The 17,059-nt window shown below is 39.4% G+C and overlaps 1 protein-coding gene across 9 annotated transcripts in view; it reads left to right on the top strand.

The window, feature by feature from the left end:
- pdlim5a (PDZ and LIM domain 5a) overlaps positions 1 to 15,902 on the top strand; it is a 134,749-nt gene extending 118,847 nt beyond the window's left edge. For 8 of the 9 annotated variants that reach the window (XM_087251670.1, XM_087251668.1, XM_087251669.1 and 5 more), the window contains 6 exons: positions 458 to 552; positions 1,223 to 1,397; positions 2,354 to 2,534; positions 7,191 to 7,311; positions 9,846 to 9,961; positions 10,046 to 11,287. In XM_087251670.1, the coding sequence (XP_087107796.1) occupies positions 458 to 552; positions 1,223 to 1,397; positions 2,354 to 2,534; positions 7,191 to 7,311; positions 9,846 to 9,961; positions 10,046 to 10,135 (778 nt within the window). In that variant the 3' untranslated portion in view covers positions 10,136 to 11,287. 9 annotated transcript variants of the gene reach the window in all.
- Positions 15,903 to 17,059: the final 1,157 nt, after the last annotated feature.

Below are 17,059 nucleotides of genomic sequence, written 5' to 3'. Positions count from 1 at the left end.
TAATTCTAATGGTATTAACATGCCCGTGTTTTTATTTCTGTAATAAATATGGCTGTCAAGCCAGGATCTTGATGAAAGAAATCTGTGTTACAAGTTAAACAAAAAATCTTATAAACAATTATATTTGTTAAGTTTTTGTTTATTTGTTTAATTTATTAGTTTTTGTCTTGCGTTTACATTAATTTTACATTTGAATAGCCAACATTACAAGTTTCAATTATTTAAATGTGATTAATCACGATTAATTTTCAAAAAAGTGTGATTAATTAGTCATTTTATTTTAATAAAGTGACAGCACTAATATGTAGACATTACAGGAAACATTAGGTCATGGAAATGGACTTGAAAGTTCTGGAAAAACCTTGGAATTTTAGTAGTAAAAATGAGTTTGAACCCTGAGTTTTACTCTTCTGGTCTTCTCTCTCTTTTTATCTCTTTCTCTTTCTTTCTCTCTCAGTGAGGATGTGGATGATTGTCAACCCTCTGCTCACATCACTTGTCCTGTTAAAACCATGATTAAAGCTCCAGCAACAACTGTCAGAAACAGCGCAGGTAAGAACACACAGTAACCTCACACCTGAAGACCCAAAACGTCTGACCACAGCCTTCCAACACATAAGCTTCATAAAATTGTGCGGTATTTGTACTTGGAATTAAACCTGTTTGGAATGTTTTATTTATTTATTTTACTGTAAAGCACTTTTTGACTATGAGAGGTGCTCTATAATATTATTTTACATTCACTCATTCATTTTCTTTCAGCTTACTCTTTTATTTATCAAGGGTCATCACAGTGGAATGAACCACTAAACTGTTCCAGCAGCAACCCAGTACTGGGAAGCACCCATACACTCTCACATTCAGACTCACATACCCATTTCACCTATAGTGCATGTGTTTGGATTAGACTGTGGGGGAAACTGGAGCACCCGGAAAAAACCCACTCCAGTACGAGGAGAACATGCAAAATCCACACAGAAATGCCAGCTGATCCAGCTGGTACTCGGATCAGCAACCTTCTTGCTATGAGGCGACAGTGCTAACCACTGAGCCACCGTGCCGCCATATTATTTTTATTTCATGTTTAAAGTTTTAAGTTACTACATTCCCAAAATATACGACGTTCTGCGCAGAAATAGCTCAAAATATCCTAAATATTTTATAATTAAAGTGTTAAAGCGTCCCATGCTGTGTATTTGTGTGTTTTTATGTCCTTCTGCAGGCTTCATTACTCCCACATTTGGTGTTGTGAGCAGCAGTACACCTCTAGGCCCCGCCCTGGATCGGCCCATGCCCCGCCCACACCCTAAAGACGAAGCCTCTTTGGTTCAGCGGGCAGAACACATTCCTGCTGGAACTCGCACTCCTATGTGTGCTCACTGCGACATGGTGATCAGGTACACACAGATATGATTGAAGTCAAAAATCATTTGCCCTTCCTACCAAATGATGTTTAACAGATTAAGGATTTTTTACAGTATTTCCCCTAACAGTTTTTCTTTTGGAGAAAGTCTTATTTGTTTTATTTCCTATTATGTTTTTGCCATGATAATCGTACATAATGATTTACCATATATTTTTCAAGATATTAGTACTTGAAATACTTCAGCTTAAAGTGACATTTAAAGACTTAACTGGTCAAGTTATTATATAACGATGGTTTCTTCTGCAGACAATCGAAAAATAAATATAGCTTAAGGAGGCTAATTATATTGACCTTAAAATGGTGTTTAAAAATTTTAAAACTGCTTTTATTTTAGCCGAAATAACACAAATAAGACTTTCTCCATAAGTAAAAATATTATCAGACATACTGTGAAAATGTCCTTGCTCTGTTAAACAGCATTTGGGAAATATTAAAAAAAATAATAATAATCACAGCAGGGCGAATAATTTTGACTTTAACATTCATTCATTTATTTTATTTTCGGCTTAGTCCCTTTATTAATCCGTGGTTGCCACAGTGGAATGAACCGCCAACTTATCCAGCACATTTTTACACAGTGTATGCCCTTCCAGCCGCAACCCATCTCTGGGAAACATCCACACACACATTCACACACACACTCATACACTACGGACAATTTAGCCTACCCAATTCACCTGTACCGCATGTCTTTGAACTGTGAGGGACTCCGTGGCACCCGGAGGAAACCCACACAAACGCAGGGAGAACATGCAAACTCCACACAGAAACACCAACTGAGCCGAGGATCGAACCTGCGACCTTCTTGCTGTGAGGCGACAGCACTACCTACCGCGCTACTGCGTCGCCTGACTTTAACATATGTTAAAATAAAAGCAGTATTACATATTGATTATGTTTGTCTTGACTGATGTTTGTACGTTTCAGGGGTCCATTTTTGGTGGCGATGGGTAAATCGTGGCACCCGGAGGAGTTCACCTGCGCTCACTGCAGTGTTTCTCTGAGCGAGCTTGGCTTTGTGGAGGAACAGGGCTCCGTTTACTGCCAGCACTGCTATGAAGAGTTCTTTGCTCCGACCTGCTCACGCTGCCATCACAAGATCCTGGGGGTACGTGACACTGTGCTTCATAAACATGAAATATAGTTGACGTCAAAATTATTAGCCCTCCTGTGATCTTTTAAACATTTCTTTATTTTTTAATAATCCACAGAGCCGTTTAGAGGCCATTTCTGGGTAATGATGTCAGAATTGATCGGTATTTTGGAATAGATGTGCGAATGCTCTTTTCCGGAAAACTTTCGGAACGTTCTTGCCTGTGGGAACAGCGCTTTTTTTTAATTTACCGGTTGTAGCACCACCTCTAAGCATGCATGATGTTACACTGAGGGAGTTCATAGAATATCTATTTCACACATACTGAAATTAAAATAAACTTCACAGGCCAGTTTTTACTTTTTATTTTCTCTTTTTCCTTCTTGTTTAAATTCTCAACAGGTGTATTTATAGTCCACACAAACAAAAGTAATCAATTTACAGAACCAAGCAGTCATTGAAAATAAACAGTCTGTTTAAATGAATAGATGGTTAGGTGAATGTTGCGTAGATGGATTTGAGTGCGATGCAATAGTATCCATTTCCTCACACTGGGAAAACAAAGTACGATGAGGAATTTAAGGGCCTACTCACACTATGCCATCCGTACCGTGCCCAGGCCCGTTTCCTGGATCGTTTGAGAAGTGTGAGTGCGCTGAATCGGGCTCAAGCACGGTTCACTTGGCCGGCCCTGGCCCGGTTGGAAGAGGTGTGCCTGAGCGCAGTTAACTTGGGCTTTGGCACGGTACGCTTGTGTGTGAGTCCAAAACGCGCCAAAGCCCGAAACTGAAAGCGAGATGTGACTTTTAAGGGGCTGTTTCATATGGATTTATTAATCATTCTTTCTGTTCAGTAAACGCAAACCCCTTACTGCACGACAGCTGCGCGGCTTCAGCAGACCTCCTCATTCCTGCAGCATGAGAGCATTATGATTGTTTATGAGTGTCAAAAGTTGCGGAACTGTTCTGCGAAATTTCTGACTGCGTGTCACCGCATCCCTAAGGACTGTTTTGCGAAATATTTGACTGCATGTCACTGCATAACAAACAACTGAAACGATATAACTAGAGAAATCTCCACTGTGCTGCTGAATGAGAGAGCGCTTCTCACTGAACAGCGCAGCAGCGATGACGTAAGCGTGCCGAGGCCCATTTGTGGTGTGAGTGCGGGCCGTCGGAGGAGACGGGAGGGGGGACAAGCGTGCTTTGGCCCGGTTCGAGGCAACTGTACCTAGTGTGAGTACGGCCTAAGAGTCACTGACCGTCATTCCAAGTGTACACATATAGTTCACTCGCCAATGAGGAGCATAAAGAATGCTCAAACCAAATCATTGAAGTCCATTGAAAGCACCAATTTCCCAGAGATAGGTTGCAGCTGGAAGGGCATCCGCTGCGTAAAAACTTGCTGGATAAGTTGGCGGTTCATTCCACTGTGGCGACCCCGGATTAATAAAGGGACTAAGCCGACAAGAAAATGAATGAAAGCACCAACAAACACCTTATCTGAAAATCTCTAGGACAACAGGGGGGTATTCCAGAAAGCTGGGTTAACTTACCATCTGCTAAAACCTAAACTTTCGGTTGATTTACCCAAAACCTGCTTACCGCGAGTATGTTGGTTCCAAAACAGGTGACAAGAGTTAGTTAAATCAACCTCCTGAAGATAACCGCGGGTTAATGCGCGTGCACGGCACACACCTGAAGGCATTTTCAGTAGATCGCCGAATTCACGAGTCACCATAGAAAGTCACGGTGAGAAAAAAAGGGCAACGCACTTTACAGAGGCGAAGCTGGAGGTTTTAAACACAGAGATTACACATCTGCTTCAACGAAGGAAAGAAATATAGAATAAGAAATAGATAAGAAAATAAAAAATAAATAATAAGAACATTTATTAGTTCATTAAATTACACATGCCACCCTCCATTTTATTGTAATGATAAATTAAACTACTCTTTAACATCCTTTTTGAGTATGTTGTGTAACCATTCATGCATTTATTTTTCTTGCCATTAATTTCTTAAGGCCACAATATGTGTATTGACTAATAAGGCTTATAGAAATTGTAATCTTTCTGGAGCTAGAACTCTGTCCAAAGTCATTAAACACAAACATTATCATAAAAGGTAATATTTAATTACTGGAGCTCTTTATTTAACACTAGAATATTCTTTCTGACATGCAGCTAATAGAAAGAGGCCTGTTTAACTGCTGTGTAATAAAGGCTTTTCAGTGGTTGAGTTTTTGACTTATACCACACACTCTGTCACTGTTGTAAGTGATTGTTGTCAGATAGCTTTAGGTTCTTTTTATTTTGCATGCAGACGAAGTTCCTTCTGCCTCAACTAACAAGCAGTGTAAGAATTTTCTGCACTTTTCCATATTTGAATATTACTCTTGGATCACAAAATCTTTTATCTACATATTTAAATTCTAAAGTAGCTGTATTAGGTCCATCTTCAAAGATAAAGTCACATGAGCATCACCTTAAGGTGAGAAATGTATATGAAAAATATGTTACACGTTGAAAGGTGTGTATAAAGCAGTGTAAAAATCATTCATTTTATTTCAGGAAATGAAGAAATGAACAGACCAAACTATTTGATTAAACATAGTTTTTTGACTAATTATATTTTTTTAGCACTCTTCCATCTGTTTTGTCTGCTTGGGTCACTGAGATTTCCTCTGGGTCAGGCTGCAGGTACGTGTCATCGTATAAGGCAGAAAAGGGTATCTTTTGTCCTCCAAGTAACAATGTAGTGCCCAGTAATGATTCTATTTTATAATACAAATATAATAAAAATAAACATTGTGTTAAGCAACATTTGCTTTATAGTTTTTTTTTTTTTTACTATATTTGTGTTATACACTTAAATCATTACTTCCTGAAAATCAGCCATTTAGCCTCAACATATAGTGATGAGGTGGGGTGTGTGATGAGCTGGTAAGTCGAAGCAGTAATGAGTTTAATAGTTGAAACACCAAAAGATTAAGGATAGAAAATTAAGTTGTACCTGCACACTTATACTTTGGACAAATTTTATATTATCAGTGTCCTTTAGTGACTGAAGGAGCTTTAAAATCGGCTGCAATTAATGCACACAATAGCATTTAGAAACCCTGAAAAAAATATTATATTAAAAAATGTAGGTGTGTGTGCGTGAATGTATATATAAGAACGACGTCCTACATCTTAAATTAAAGATATATTTTCCTACAAAAGACAAAGCTGCCACTTATAATATTATACAGAAAAATGTGAGGGTGCAGAAGGAGAGAAAAAACACAAGATCTGTAAGTGAGATTCGAACTCGCTCCGTTGTTCTTTATCGAGCACTGTCCACTACACTATTCCCGTGCTCTGAATCATCTGTGTAATGATACGCAGTAATGTATGACCAAGGAACTGTACAAAAGTGTAAAAAAGTTCAGTGCCAGGCATACTGTACAGGTGGTCCTACTGCCACATTGTACAGTTGCCTAAAATGCCGACGCGAATACAAAGAGCTGTACTGAATGTTTTTTATGGTAAGCGCAGACCCGCCGTTTGTCACATTTGATTTCAAAAAGGTTTGTTAAATACATTAACATTATGAATTTGGTTATGAAAAAAACTATGCACTTATAACCCTCTCACAACGAAAAAACTTGTATCTGTGCGTCCACATCCATAAATATTCTCATCAAAAGAGCACGCAATGCTCAGTAAACTCTCTGAAACAGACAAACTCTGAAACATAGCAACTTACTCTCTGAACATAACCTGCTCCGGAGCAGGTTATCTTCAGAGAGTAAGTTGCTATGGCTACTTAACATACCCAGAAGTTACCTCCGATTTTGGAACCAAAGTTGAGGTTATCCACCTACTTACTCTCAAACTTACCCGGGTATGTCACATAACCTGCTTTCTGGAACAGCCCCCTGGTCCTGTCTACATAAGAAATAAACATAGGTCAAATCACTACTAAATATTGAAAATACAATTCAATTCAATACAATTCAAACTTAAAACTTATTCAATACTCACATTTTAGGAGCAACAATAATGTTCTTAAAACAATCAGAAGCGGAGTGGGTCGGTAGCCTAAGTTTACCATGTGGTTCCCTCTACCAAACACGACTCACTTGCTCTATGGTGAGCTGGAATATATCCAGTTCTCACTCCTCTCTAGTGCAACCTGGTGGCCTGTAGTAATACTGCAATCCTGCTTCTCACATCACAAGGAACTAAAACAACAATTAAAGCATGTAACGTTTGTTCGTTACACGGTAAATTCTTAACAGATATTCTGGATATTTACTAATGTCACTGTGTGAAAGGGGCTATTGTCTGCAATGAAATACAAGTCAAAGTACATTTTGAAATCAAAACTTTCTTGTTTATTTACATTTTCCATACTGTCCCATTGTAGGGTTGTATCACTATTTTTCTACCTGTTTGATATATTGAATTTGTCTGACAAAAAAAATATATATATCTGACTTTTAGTATTTTCCTGTTGTTCCTCTTAAAACAGCTGTGAGGCAATCTACAGCTCTAAAGTGCTAGAGAAATGAAGGTTACTTGACTTGATGTCACTATTTTTTCCAAAAAATAAAAGTCTTACTGACCACAAACTGTTGAACGGAAATGCGCTCTCCACATAAATATGATGATGTCGTCTTTTAACAGGAAGTGATCAATGCACTCAAGCAGACGTGGCACGTGTATTGCTTCCTGTGCGCTTCCTGTCAGCAACCCATCAGAAATGATACGTTTCACCTGGAGGATGGAGAGCCGTACTGTGAGAGAGGTGCTTGTTTCTTCTCTTGCTTCTGTTGTTGTTTTACTTGTGTTGAGCAAATAGCGTTTTATATCACTGAAGCTAGTGGTGGGCAAAGGGAGGCTTCATGAAACACTGAAACAATCGAAGAAAATGAGTCGAAGCTTCGAAGCGTTTCGAAACCCCACTCTACAGTGACACCTAGTGGTCATTTTATGTATTGCACCGAAACAGCTTCAGCTAGAACATTTTAGCAAATTGAGGTATTAAACTCCACTTTGTAGAAGCATATATTCAAGAGATTTAGTGGAGCAGTTAAGGTTTCTGACTTAAATGTGGGGATAGTGGGTTCGAATCCAGGCTGTTACAGCTATTTTAAAATGCTTTAATATCAGTTGGTAATGCTTTGTTCTTGTTTCGTTTTGTTTCGACATTGGTCTGACATCCGAATAAACACTTTGTGAATAAATATTTCTTGTTTTGGTATTAAAACAGGGTTGTTGCTAGATCAGACACAGTTGTGGCTAGAGGGTATCAAGAATTTGTTATATTATTCATTAAATTTCCCATTTATTGTATTTCATTAACGTCTACCCAAACCCTAAACCCAACCATCACAGTACTGTAAATATATTAATTATTGTTTTAGTGATACAACAATGATGCTATATTGATGGCGTATCCGCAGCTGTAATCTATTTAGGCTACACCATTAAACAGAAACATGATTAAAATACATAAAACCATGATTTAGGAGTATATGTACAAGTCGGGATTCGAACCCAAAAGGCATTGGAAGAATAGTATCAGTGTGCACACGCACAGTCTACTAGGCCATATGAGACAGGTAAAGTCTCAGACTCCGGCAGTAACATGTACTGTAGATTTGCCAGGTCTCGAAACGCTTCTTAACTGATCGATGCTTTGAATCACTTTAGTCACGTGACTTGGGTGTTTCGAATCATGCTTCGGTGCAGTGTTTTGAACCACTTGCGCTTCAGGATCTCGAAACTGTGTCGAAACGTCAGTTTCACGTCAGCCATCCCTAACTGAAACTAACTCTCATTCAGACCTTCCTGCACTTGCTGTATGTGTTTGATTCTTTTTTTTAAAGACACTATTGAGGTTCTTATTTAAGTCTTTGTCTTTGTGGTGGCATTTGGGGCAATGCAGCTGATTTTAAGCTTTAATTGTGGAGATTTTTGTTCCCTAAAATGAGGCCAAAACAACAAGAACAACATCCCACACAGATTATAAAAAGCCACGCACGTTATCTTTTAATATTACAGGAATTTTTGTTGTGTGCTGTGTGATTGAGCAGAGAGTGAATGAAGACTTTTATTAATCTATTGGATATTTATCCTTAAGGGGTGGCGCAGTGGTTAGCACTGTTGCCTCACAGCAAAAAGGTTGCTGGTTTGAGTTCCGGCTGGGTCAGTTGGCATTTCAGTGTGGAGTTTGCATGTTCTACCCGTGTTGGCATGGGTTTCCTCCAGGTGCTCCAGTTTCACCCACAGTCTAAACACATGCACTATAGGTGAACTGGGTTAACTAAATTGGCTGTAGTGTGTTTGGGTATTTCCCAGTACTGAGTTGCAGCTGGAAGGGCATCCGCTGCATAAAACATATGCTGAAATAGTTGATGGTTCAAGCGACACGGTGGCGCAGTGGGTAGCACGTTCCGTTGGTAGCACGTTCACCTCACAGCAAGAAGGTCGCTGGTTCGAGCCTCGGCTGGGTCAGTTGGCATTTCTGTGTGGAGTTTGCATGTTCTCCCCGCGTTCCTGTAGGTTTCCTCCGGATGCTCCAGTTTCCCCCACAAGTCCAAAGACAATGCAGTACAGGTGAATTGGGTATGCTAAAATTGCCCGTAGTGAATGAGTGTGTAAATGTTTCCCAGTGATGGGTTGCAGCTGGAAGGGCATCCGCTGTGTAAAACATATGCTGGATAAACCACTCCAATATTAACACTGCTATTCCTTTAATATTTTTGTGTAAACCTTTTTCATTACCCTTTTTGAGTAGTGTAATGCAATTTATTTTGCTCGTCTTGTTCATTCATTCTTTCATTCATTTTCCTTCAGCTTAGTCCCTTTATTCATTAGGCATTCGCCACAGTGGAATGAACCGCCAACTAATCCAGCATAGGTTTTACACAGCGGATGCCCTTTCAGCTGCAACCTAGTACTGGGAAACATCCATACACAATCATTCACACACATACACTACAGAAAATTTAGCTTATTCAATTCACCTACAGTATATGTGCACATTTGACTGTGGGGGAAAGCTGGAGCTTTTGGAGGAAACCCACACCAACATGAGGAGAACATGCAAACTCCACACAGAAATGCCAACTGGCTCAGCTGGGGCTCGAACCAGCGACCTTCTTGCTGTGAGGCGACAGTGCTAACCACTGAGCCACCGTGTCACCCTGTGTTTTTTATGTCTATATGAATTTCCTAATTCTAGGTATTTCCCAAGGAGCATCAGAGAAATTCTTCAAGCTGATACTTAAAGTATGAGGAATGTGTTTTGTAATCATGGTTTAATTGTGTGTTTAGACTTTTACAGTCTGTTTGGGACGGGTTGCCGTGGCTGTGATTTCCCAATAGAAGCGGGAGACAAGTTTCTAGAGGCCCTGGGCGGCACCTGGCACGACACCTGCTTCGTGTGCACAGTGAGTGTGTGTGCGTTCGGCTCGATCTCTGAGTGTGTGTCTTCTTTCTGTCATTATGATCAATATCTGTTGTGTTCTCCTCAGGTGTGCAGTGTCAGTCTGGAGGGTCAGACCTTCTTCTCCAAAAAGGGCAAACCGCTTTGCAAGAAACACGCTCACGCTCTCAAAATATAGCATAACTTTTTGAGGAACAAGCAAGAAACGTAGAAATATTTACCACCAAACACAGTAAATGCCACATTCTCTCACATTGATCTGTTGAATCGCACTTTATGCTGAGTTCAGACTGCATGATTTTCAAAGTAGTCGTGTCACTGATGTTTTCACACTGCATGACTATCTGAGCTAGTGCTTCGTCGCTGCTTTGTTCACACCGCAAGATGGATCAGCAACAGGGGGGTTCACACTGCATACAATAGGAACAATTGCCGACAACTTTGTCCAAAATACATCTCGCAGCCAAAAACACGTAGTATATCTTTTGTTATTAACTACATAATGGGAAAGAAGCCTTTAATGGGGTAGAAAATGTACATGTTTGCTCACCTGGTTTTTGAAGGGAATTAACAATTTCTCCTCCACCTTTTTCTTTTTTGACCCGGTTGTGGTGTTGCTAACATAATGCCTCAAACAGACACGGGCGCTCCTGCCATATTTAAACTAGTTTTTCCTCTGTTTTTGGGTCCAAATAAACTGAAAACGAGCAGTTTTAACTTCTCACTCAACCTCTCGCTGGCCTGCAGGTAAACACACTCAAGGGGCGCCTGCAGGATTTTATTCCAAGGTACGCACAAATCCAGCACCGCCCCGCCCCCTTCCGATGGCTGTTATTTCAGTATTCAAACTTTAAACAACGATTGCATTAAGTAAAGTAAAAACAAATATTTTTGATATAATTTAGCAAGATTCTGCTCTTTATTTTTGTATTTTTATCATTTTATTTTTGTTATTTATAATATTTTATTGTCTTCATAATTAAAGCTATAGACTGATTCCTGCTTGACATTTTAGAAAATATTTTGCGTAGCCACCCAGTATATATTAAAGATCACAGAGAAAAAAAAACAACAACACAGAAACATGTTACATGGCCCAAACAAAATGTCCAACTTATATTAAACTGAATTGTAAAAGAAAATGGAGAAAATTGCTTATTTGATTTTTATAAAACATTTATTTTTGTTTGTTGTTTTTTTTAGTAAAAACAATACCGACATTTACGAATCCATATTTATTTTATTTATTCATTAATTTGACTTGTTTATTGTTGCATATATAGGCTATAATTTAAATCATACAACAGTGGACAGCTACAGTGCCACTAAATCTTTTAAACAAAAGTCCAAAAAAGTAAAGAAAGATTTGACTTTCTCCGGTGACGGCCAACATCACAACACGCCGTAACCGTCCTTCAGGTGCTAGAGCCGGCTTTAAATTACAAAACAAGCTACCTGGCTTGACTAAAGTGCAGTTATTTCCTCGTTGTTCAAAGAGTCTGCAAGTTCGTGTTTCATGGATATAGGATGTAGCTATAGGATTGTGGACATTGATGATGTTCAGCATGTCTTTATTCGATCCGCAGCAGAAAAAAAGTCTTTCAGCGGTGCATGCAGCTGTTGGTAAAGTTCTCTCCCTGATCCGAGCGAGTTTTTGTGCTACCAAATGCAGCGCTGCATGCAATAAACTCACATTCAGTCAGGCAAAGTAAAGGTCTCATTGCCTTGGATGTCAATCAAATTAATGAGGCTCTAGCCACAAATAAAATAATAGGCTATTTTATTATTTTAAGATTTTAGATGACAGGTTAATCATTTTTATTTTATATCTAAGTCAGTGAAATAATAGCTTTAATAAATAAAATATGTTCGTAAGAATGTGGTAGACGAGTGATTCTCTTCCAGAGACTGCTTTCTGGTTTTAAAATCCTTTTCAAAACTGTATCATTCAGAACTGTGTCATTTGTTTCATATTAAATGTAGTGTAGTTCACTTGTGGATGTCTGATAACTAGCACGCTTCCGCTGAGCCATCTGTGGTAGCTTAGCAACAGAGCCGTGACGTCAACACGCACAATCTGTTGGCACAGTTCAGCACTGGAATTCCAGGCTGAGAACGGTTTGTAATCGTGATGCACCGTTCCAGGCTCAGTGGAGAAACAACCATAACCGTACCGAAGTATTCTCAGAATGATTTGGTACAATAGTGGTAAAGCAGGCAGCTGTAGTGGATACTGTTTAATAATCAATTTAAATTATGTCACAAATAAATAAATATAAAGCGGCATTAACTCCCGCCCTCTCATGGTAGGTACGTACAGCCGTACGGCTGCAGGCGCCAATGCCCACACAAGTGAATGCTGCTCTCTCATTGGCTGGAGGTAATCGTCAATGTTATTTTCAGTCAAAACTCAATTCACACGGCATGATTTGACTCGCGGACAGCTTCAGATATTTAGCACGCCAAAATATCTCACAGGCATGGGCGACTCATTTGTGATTCTCTCAGATCGCGTCTTTGATAGGTCACACTGTGTGATTGTTACTCACGTGAACAAGCACCGATTTGCCTGTGATTTCAGGCATATGTCTGCGATTTCTCAAAACCTGTCGGCGAGTCAAAATCGGGGCTAAAATCACGCAGTCTGAACTCGGCATTAGGAACATATGCTTGTGTTATTGACTTCATTTTTTTCCTTTCTTGTTTTACATTCTTCTCTCTTGTTGACTTAGGACAGAGGTGTCAAACTCAATTCCTGGAGGGCCGAAGCCCTGCACAGTTTAGTTGCAACCCTGCTCCAACACACTTACCTGTAGGTTTCAAACAAGCCGGAAGGACTCAATTAGTTTGATCAGGTGTGTTTAATTAGGGTTGGAACTAAACTGTGCAGAGCTGCGGCCCTTTTGGAACTGAGTTTGACACCTGTGACTTAGGATGTGTTCACACCTTGAAAGTCTGAATTGATTAAACCAAAGTTTGCTGCTATTGCTATGTTTGAATTTGATTTGATATTTGAATTATTGCTTATTTCCACTTGGCTGTACATTTTGGTTGACGCATCAATTTTGATTTCCACTATCAGAAATACCAAAATTAGCAAACCATACTGTACCACATTTTTTTGGACACGTTTTTTTAAAGGGGACCTGTTATGCCCCTTTTTACAAGATGCAAAATAAGTCTCTGATGTCGCTAGAGTATCTATGGAAAGTTTCAGCTTAAAATACAACACAAATAATGTTTTCTAACTCTTTGAAACTACCACTTTTAGACTTTTATCCTAATTGTGCCATGTTGGTGACTGTCGCTTTCAATTCAAATGAGATTGTGCTCCTTTCAAAAGAGGGCGGAGCTACAAATGCCCGTGTGTCAGCATAGTGGCAGATTCAAAAACAAGACTGACGTCCTATGCTAATGAGGAGAGATCATCATCAATGGGCGGGGCTTTCCTGCTCTGATGACATGTACAAAAGGAGAATGTCAAAGTGTGTCTACAGACTCTTTTATAATCATGTGTGATTATAAAAAATGAAATGTATATGTGGTTACCATTTAAATCTGGTTATATTCACAGACTGTTGCCACACAACTGTGTTCAGCTGTGATTTCTGCATAATAGGTCCCCTTTAACGCAGTGATTTGACCGTCTGCTCTGCATATTTTGTATGTTTCTCTTACTGTTCCAGAAGTTTGTTCAATTCAACTCAATTTAATTCGTAAGTGCTCTGCAAAATGGACAAACAGTCAAATCACAGTTTGAAAGCATGGTCAGTTCAAAGGGTATCATACCGAAGACCCTTCTCACCTCTGTAATACTTAAAGAAGATGCAAACAGTAGTGTAACGCAATAATAAAAAAAGCAAACTTCAAGTTCAGCCGATTTCTACTGTGCAGGGATTAGAGAGTAGTGAGCACTATATACTGTAGCAGTGGTCCCCAACCTCCGGTTACATTTTGATCACTTGAGCACCCAAATTTAACCCACAAGCAGCAAAATGAGTAAGAAACAGACGTCTTTGGACAGTTTTTTTGCTAAGGGGAAAAAGCTTGATTCGGGAATGACTCGCAAACTGCCAAAGAATGGATCCGCAACCCATTTGTCAACAAATCAGGTGACTCCAGCATGTCTGTGCAAGAAGTCTGTTTGTTCTTCATTGTCCACTGCATCACTTTTTTTCACCTTTATTAATAATATAGGGGGTCACACACTAGAAGCGGCACTCTGCGGCACGCAGTGTAGCGCCACGCAATGCCATGCATTTCAGAATTCTAAACCTTTCTATCAGGGTACACACACCGGCGCCGCAAGTTGGCAGCTGTCCGAGCCACAACTCAGGACTCTTTTCATATTTCTGCTGCGTTTCATGTTTAATTATGTATCAGTATCATGCCAATGTGCGCATCTGGTGTGCGATACTTTTAACTGTCATGTGCCCGCCGTGTCACCGCACCGAGTGACGCATCTGGTGTGTGACCTGCTTTTCACAACTATTTGGCCGTTTAAAGAAACTTCTCACACTCAGCTGCCGTGACATTTTTGCAACTGTACGCAGCGGTGATAAAGAGAAGACAAAAGAAGACAATTGCTTATTAATAAGGGCACTAGCCATCAGCTGGACAGGAGTCCGAATTACAGTTAGCTAAAAATTACAATAGATCACCCTCAGCATAATCCATCAAAATGACCGGTCAACTTCAGATTTTTCCGTCACTGCTAAAAAAAATCTGTCAATGACGGAAAATATTCGGTTAACGTGACCTCTGTCTAGCACCCCCTGGGCCGTAGTAAAATTGTTGAGCGTTGACTGGTCCGCTGTGATAAAAAGTTAGGGACCACCACTACTATATAGGAAACATTTAGTTCTGAACACAATAGTTTCTGGTGCGCTTCTCTAACAAGCTGGTTAGTAGGTGTGTTAAACAAAATTTAAAGAAAACCTTGATTTTTTGGGGCAGTTTATTTCAAAATAACAGTGGCACAGTGTTTAATTTAATTTTTTCTTTCTTTTTTTGTGGGGTCAAACAAACTTCTACAAGTGTGAACACATCCTTCTCACGTTACTGAAAACTGTGCAGTGTTTATAAAATGATGACCAGAACAACGAGAAAGAGAAAGTTCAGAAGAAATGCATCATAATTTATCTGAGTGAAAGTGCTGGAATTGTGCATTCTTGTGGGCCATCCTGCAAATTTGCATCACTCCGGTGTCATTGACAACAAAATAAAATAAAATCAGCAGGATATATCCATTTCCAAAAGTTCATCAATATAATCTTCACAACTTTTATGAAGTTAAATCAAAGTACTTCACCAGAAATACAGTAGGCTATGAACAAACTACATCACTGGCAGGACGTTTCAACAAATCACCAACGAGTATTAATCAAAAAAGTTGAGTTTTAATAGAAATTTACTGGAGAATAACAGTAAAACATCATATCAATACATCCATCATTATCACAGCACTTATATAGTATCGAAATAATACCAAAAGGCATTTATTAGCAAATTTTCCTAAATCTGATGATGCCACCTGAGAGGTTAGATGTGTGTGTTGAGTAACATAATTATATTTATGCTCATGAAATAATCTGCTGTTTGAAATTGAAATCTTGTCATCATATTTGTCATCATAATTCCCTCTGTCAAACACATAAACTTTTAATATCAGAACATGGACAGATTTATTGGTGCTTGAGTTGCTCTTTTTTGTAATATTTTTGCAGCTGGTCAGCGTTTGTATTCCACAGAAGAAGGAAAATCGAATGCGTTTGGAAAGTGAATTGAAGTTAGCCTAAATGTATTTATTTCAAGTTCTTGAAATCTTTTATTATAAGCATTTTTTACTATTTGTTTTTACATTTTGTTCATTATAAAAGAATTTTAGATTTGCCCTTTCAGGTTGCTGTTTTTGCAAAACTCCGGTTTCCTTTTATACAGTTTTGAATAAAAATCAAATATGATCTCTCTGTGTGTTCAGACTCGACTTTTTTACGTCCTTGAGTTAGTTAAACTGTTAAAATGTTTAAAAACGTGTTGTAAATACATCATCTGTTGAAGACTTGTGCTTTATGTCACGACTGAAAACAAAAAAATGAATGATGATTTGATCAATGCGTTTCATCTGTTCTCCGGTACTTGCTGACTGTTTGTAAATTCAAGACTGCATTTCCTAATGTAAAACTATGTACACACAATTTCTGATTATTAAAAGCCTCTGCATCGAGGACTTCCTCTGTTTAAAGTGTTAAAATCACTTTTTAAAAACAAAAGTCTATTATAATCAACAGTGGACATTTTGATAGTGTTTCACAAGATGAACAAGACTGAAGATGAGTCTTTTTATTACCTGTGCTAATTTGAGGGTTAACTTCTGGAAATTGTGGGGAACTGATAAGTACCGTCAGAGAGAGCAAGTACACGCAAAAGCAGATGAAGAGAGTGCGAGAAAGGCCTCAGTCAAACCTCTGCAGCTTGCCGGTGATGGCTGATCTCGCTTCTCCGTTCCGTTTTGACACAAAAATACGCCTTCAAATTTAGGGGGGCCAGAGGGGCGGCCAAGCTTGTTGACAGGGGGCACTGGTCCCCCCGGGACCGCCACTGAATTTATTATTATAGTATACAACAAGGCGAGGCAGTGGCGCAGTAGGTTGTGCTGTTGCCTCACAGCAAGAAGGTCGCTGGTTCGAACCTCGGCTCAGTTGGCGTTTCTGTGTGGAGTTTGCATGTTCACCCTGCCTTCGCGTGGGTTTCCTCCGGGTGCTCCGGTTTCCCCCACAGTCCAAAGACATGCGGTACAGGTGAATTGGGTAGGCTAAATTGTCCTTAGTGTGTGTGTGTGTAGATGTTTCCCAGAGATGGGTTGCGGCTGGAAGGGCAACCGCTGCGTAAAAACTTGCTGGATAAGTTGGCGGTTCATTCCGCTGTGGTGACCCCGGATTAATAAAAGGGACTAAGCCGACAAGAAAATGAATAAATGAATGAGTATACAACAAAGCATATGTGGTCAGAACAAAAAAAAAAAACAAGTAGTTGAAGTATTAAGCGTTTCTCCCAAAGCCCATTAAAGCAAAATGCTAGCAAGCATTCATTGCTCCGCTCA

This window comes from Danio rerio, chromosome 5 (genome assembly GCF_052040795.2).
Source record: "Danio rerio strain M-AB ecotype USA chromosome 5, GRCz13ab, whole genome shotgun sequence".
NCBI classification, from domain to species: Eukaryota; Metazoa; Chordata; class Actinopteri; order Cypriniformes; family Danionidae; genus Danio; species Danio rerio.
This window is presented reverse-complemented; position numbering and strand designations above follow the sequence as displayed.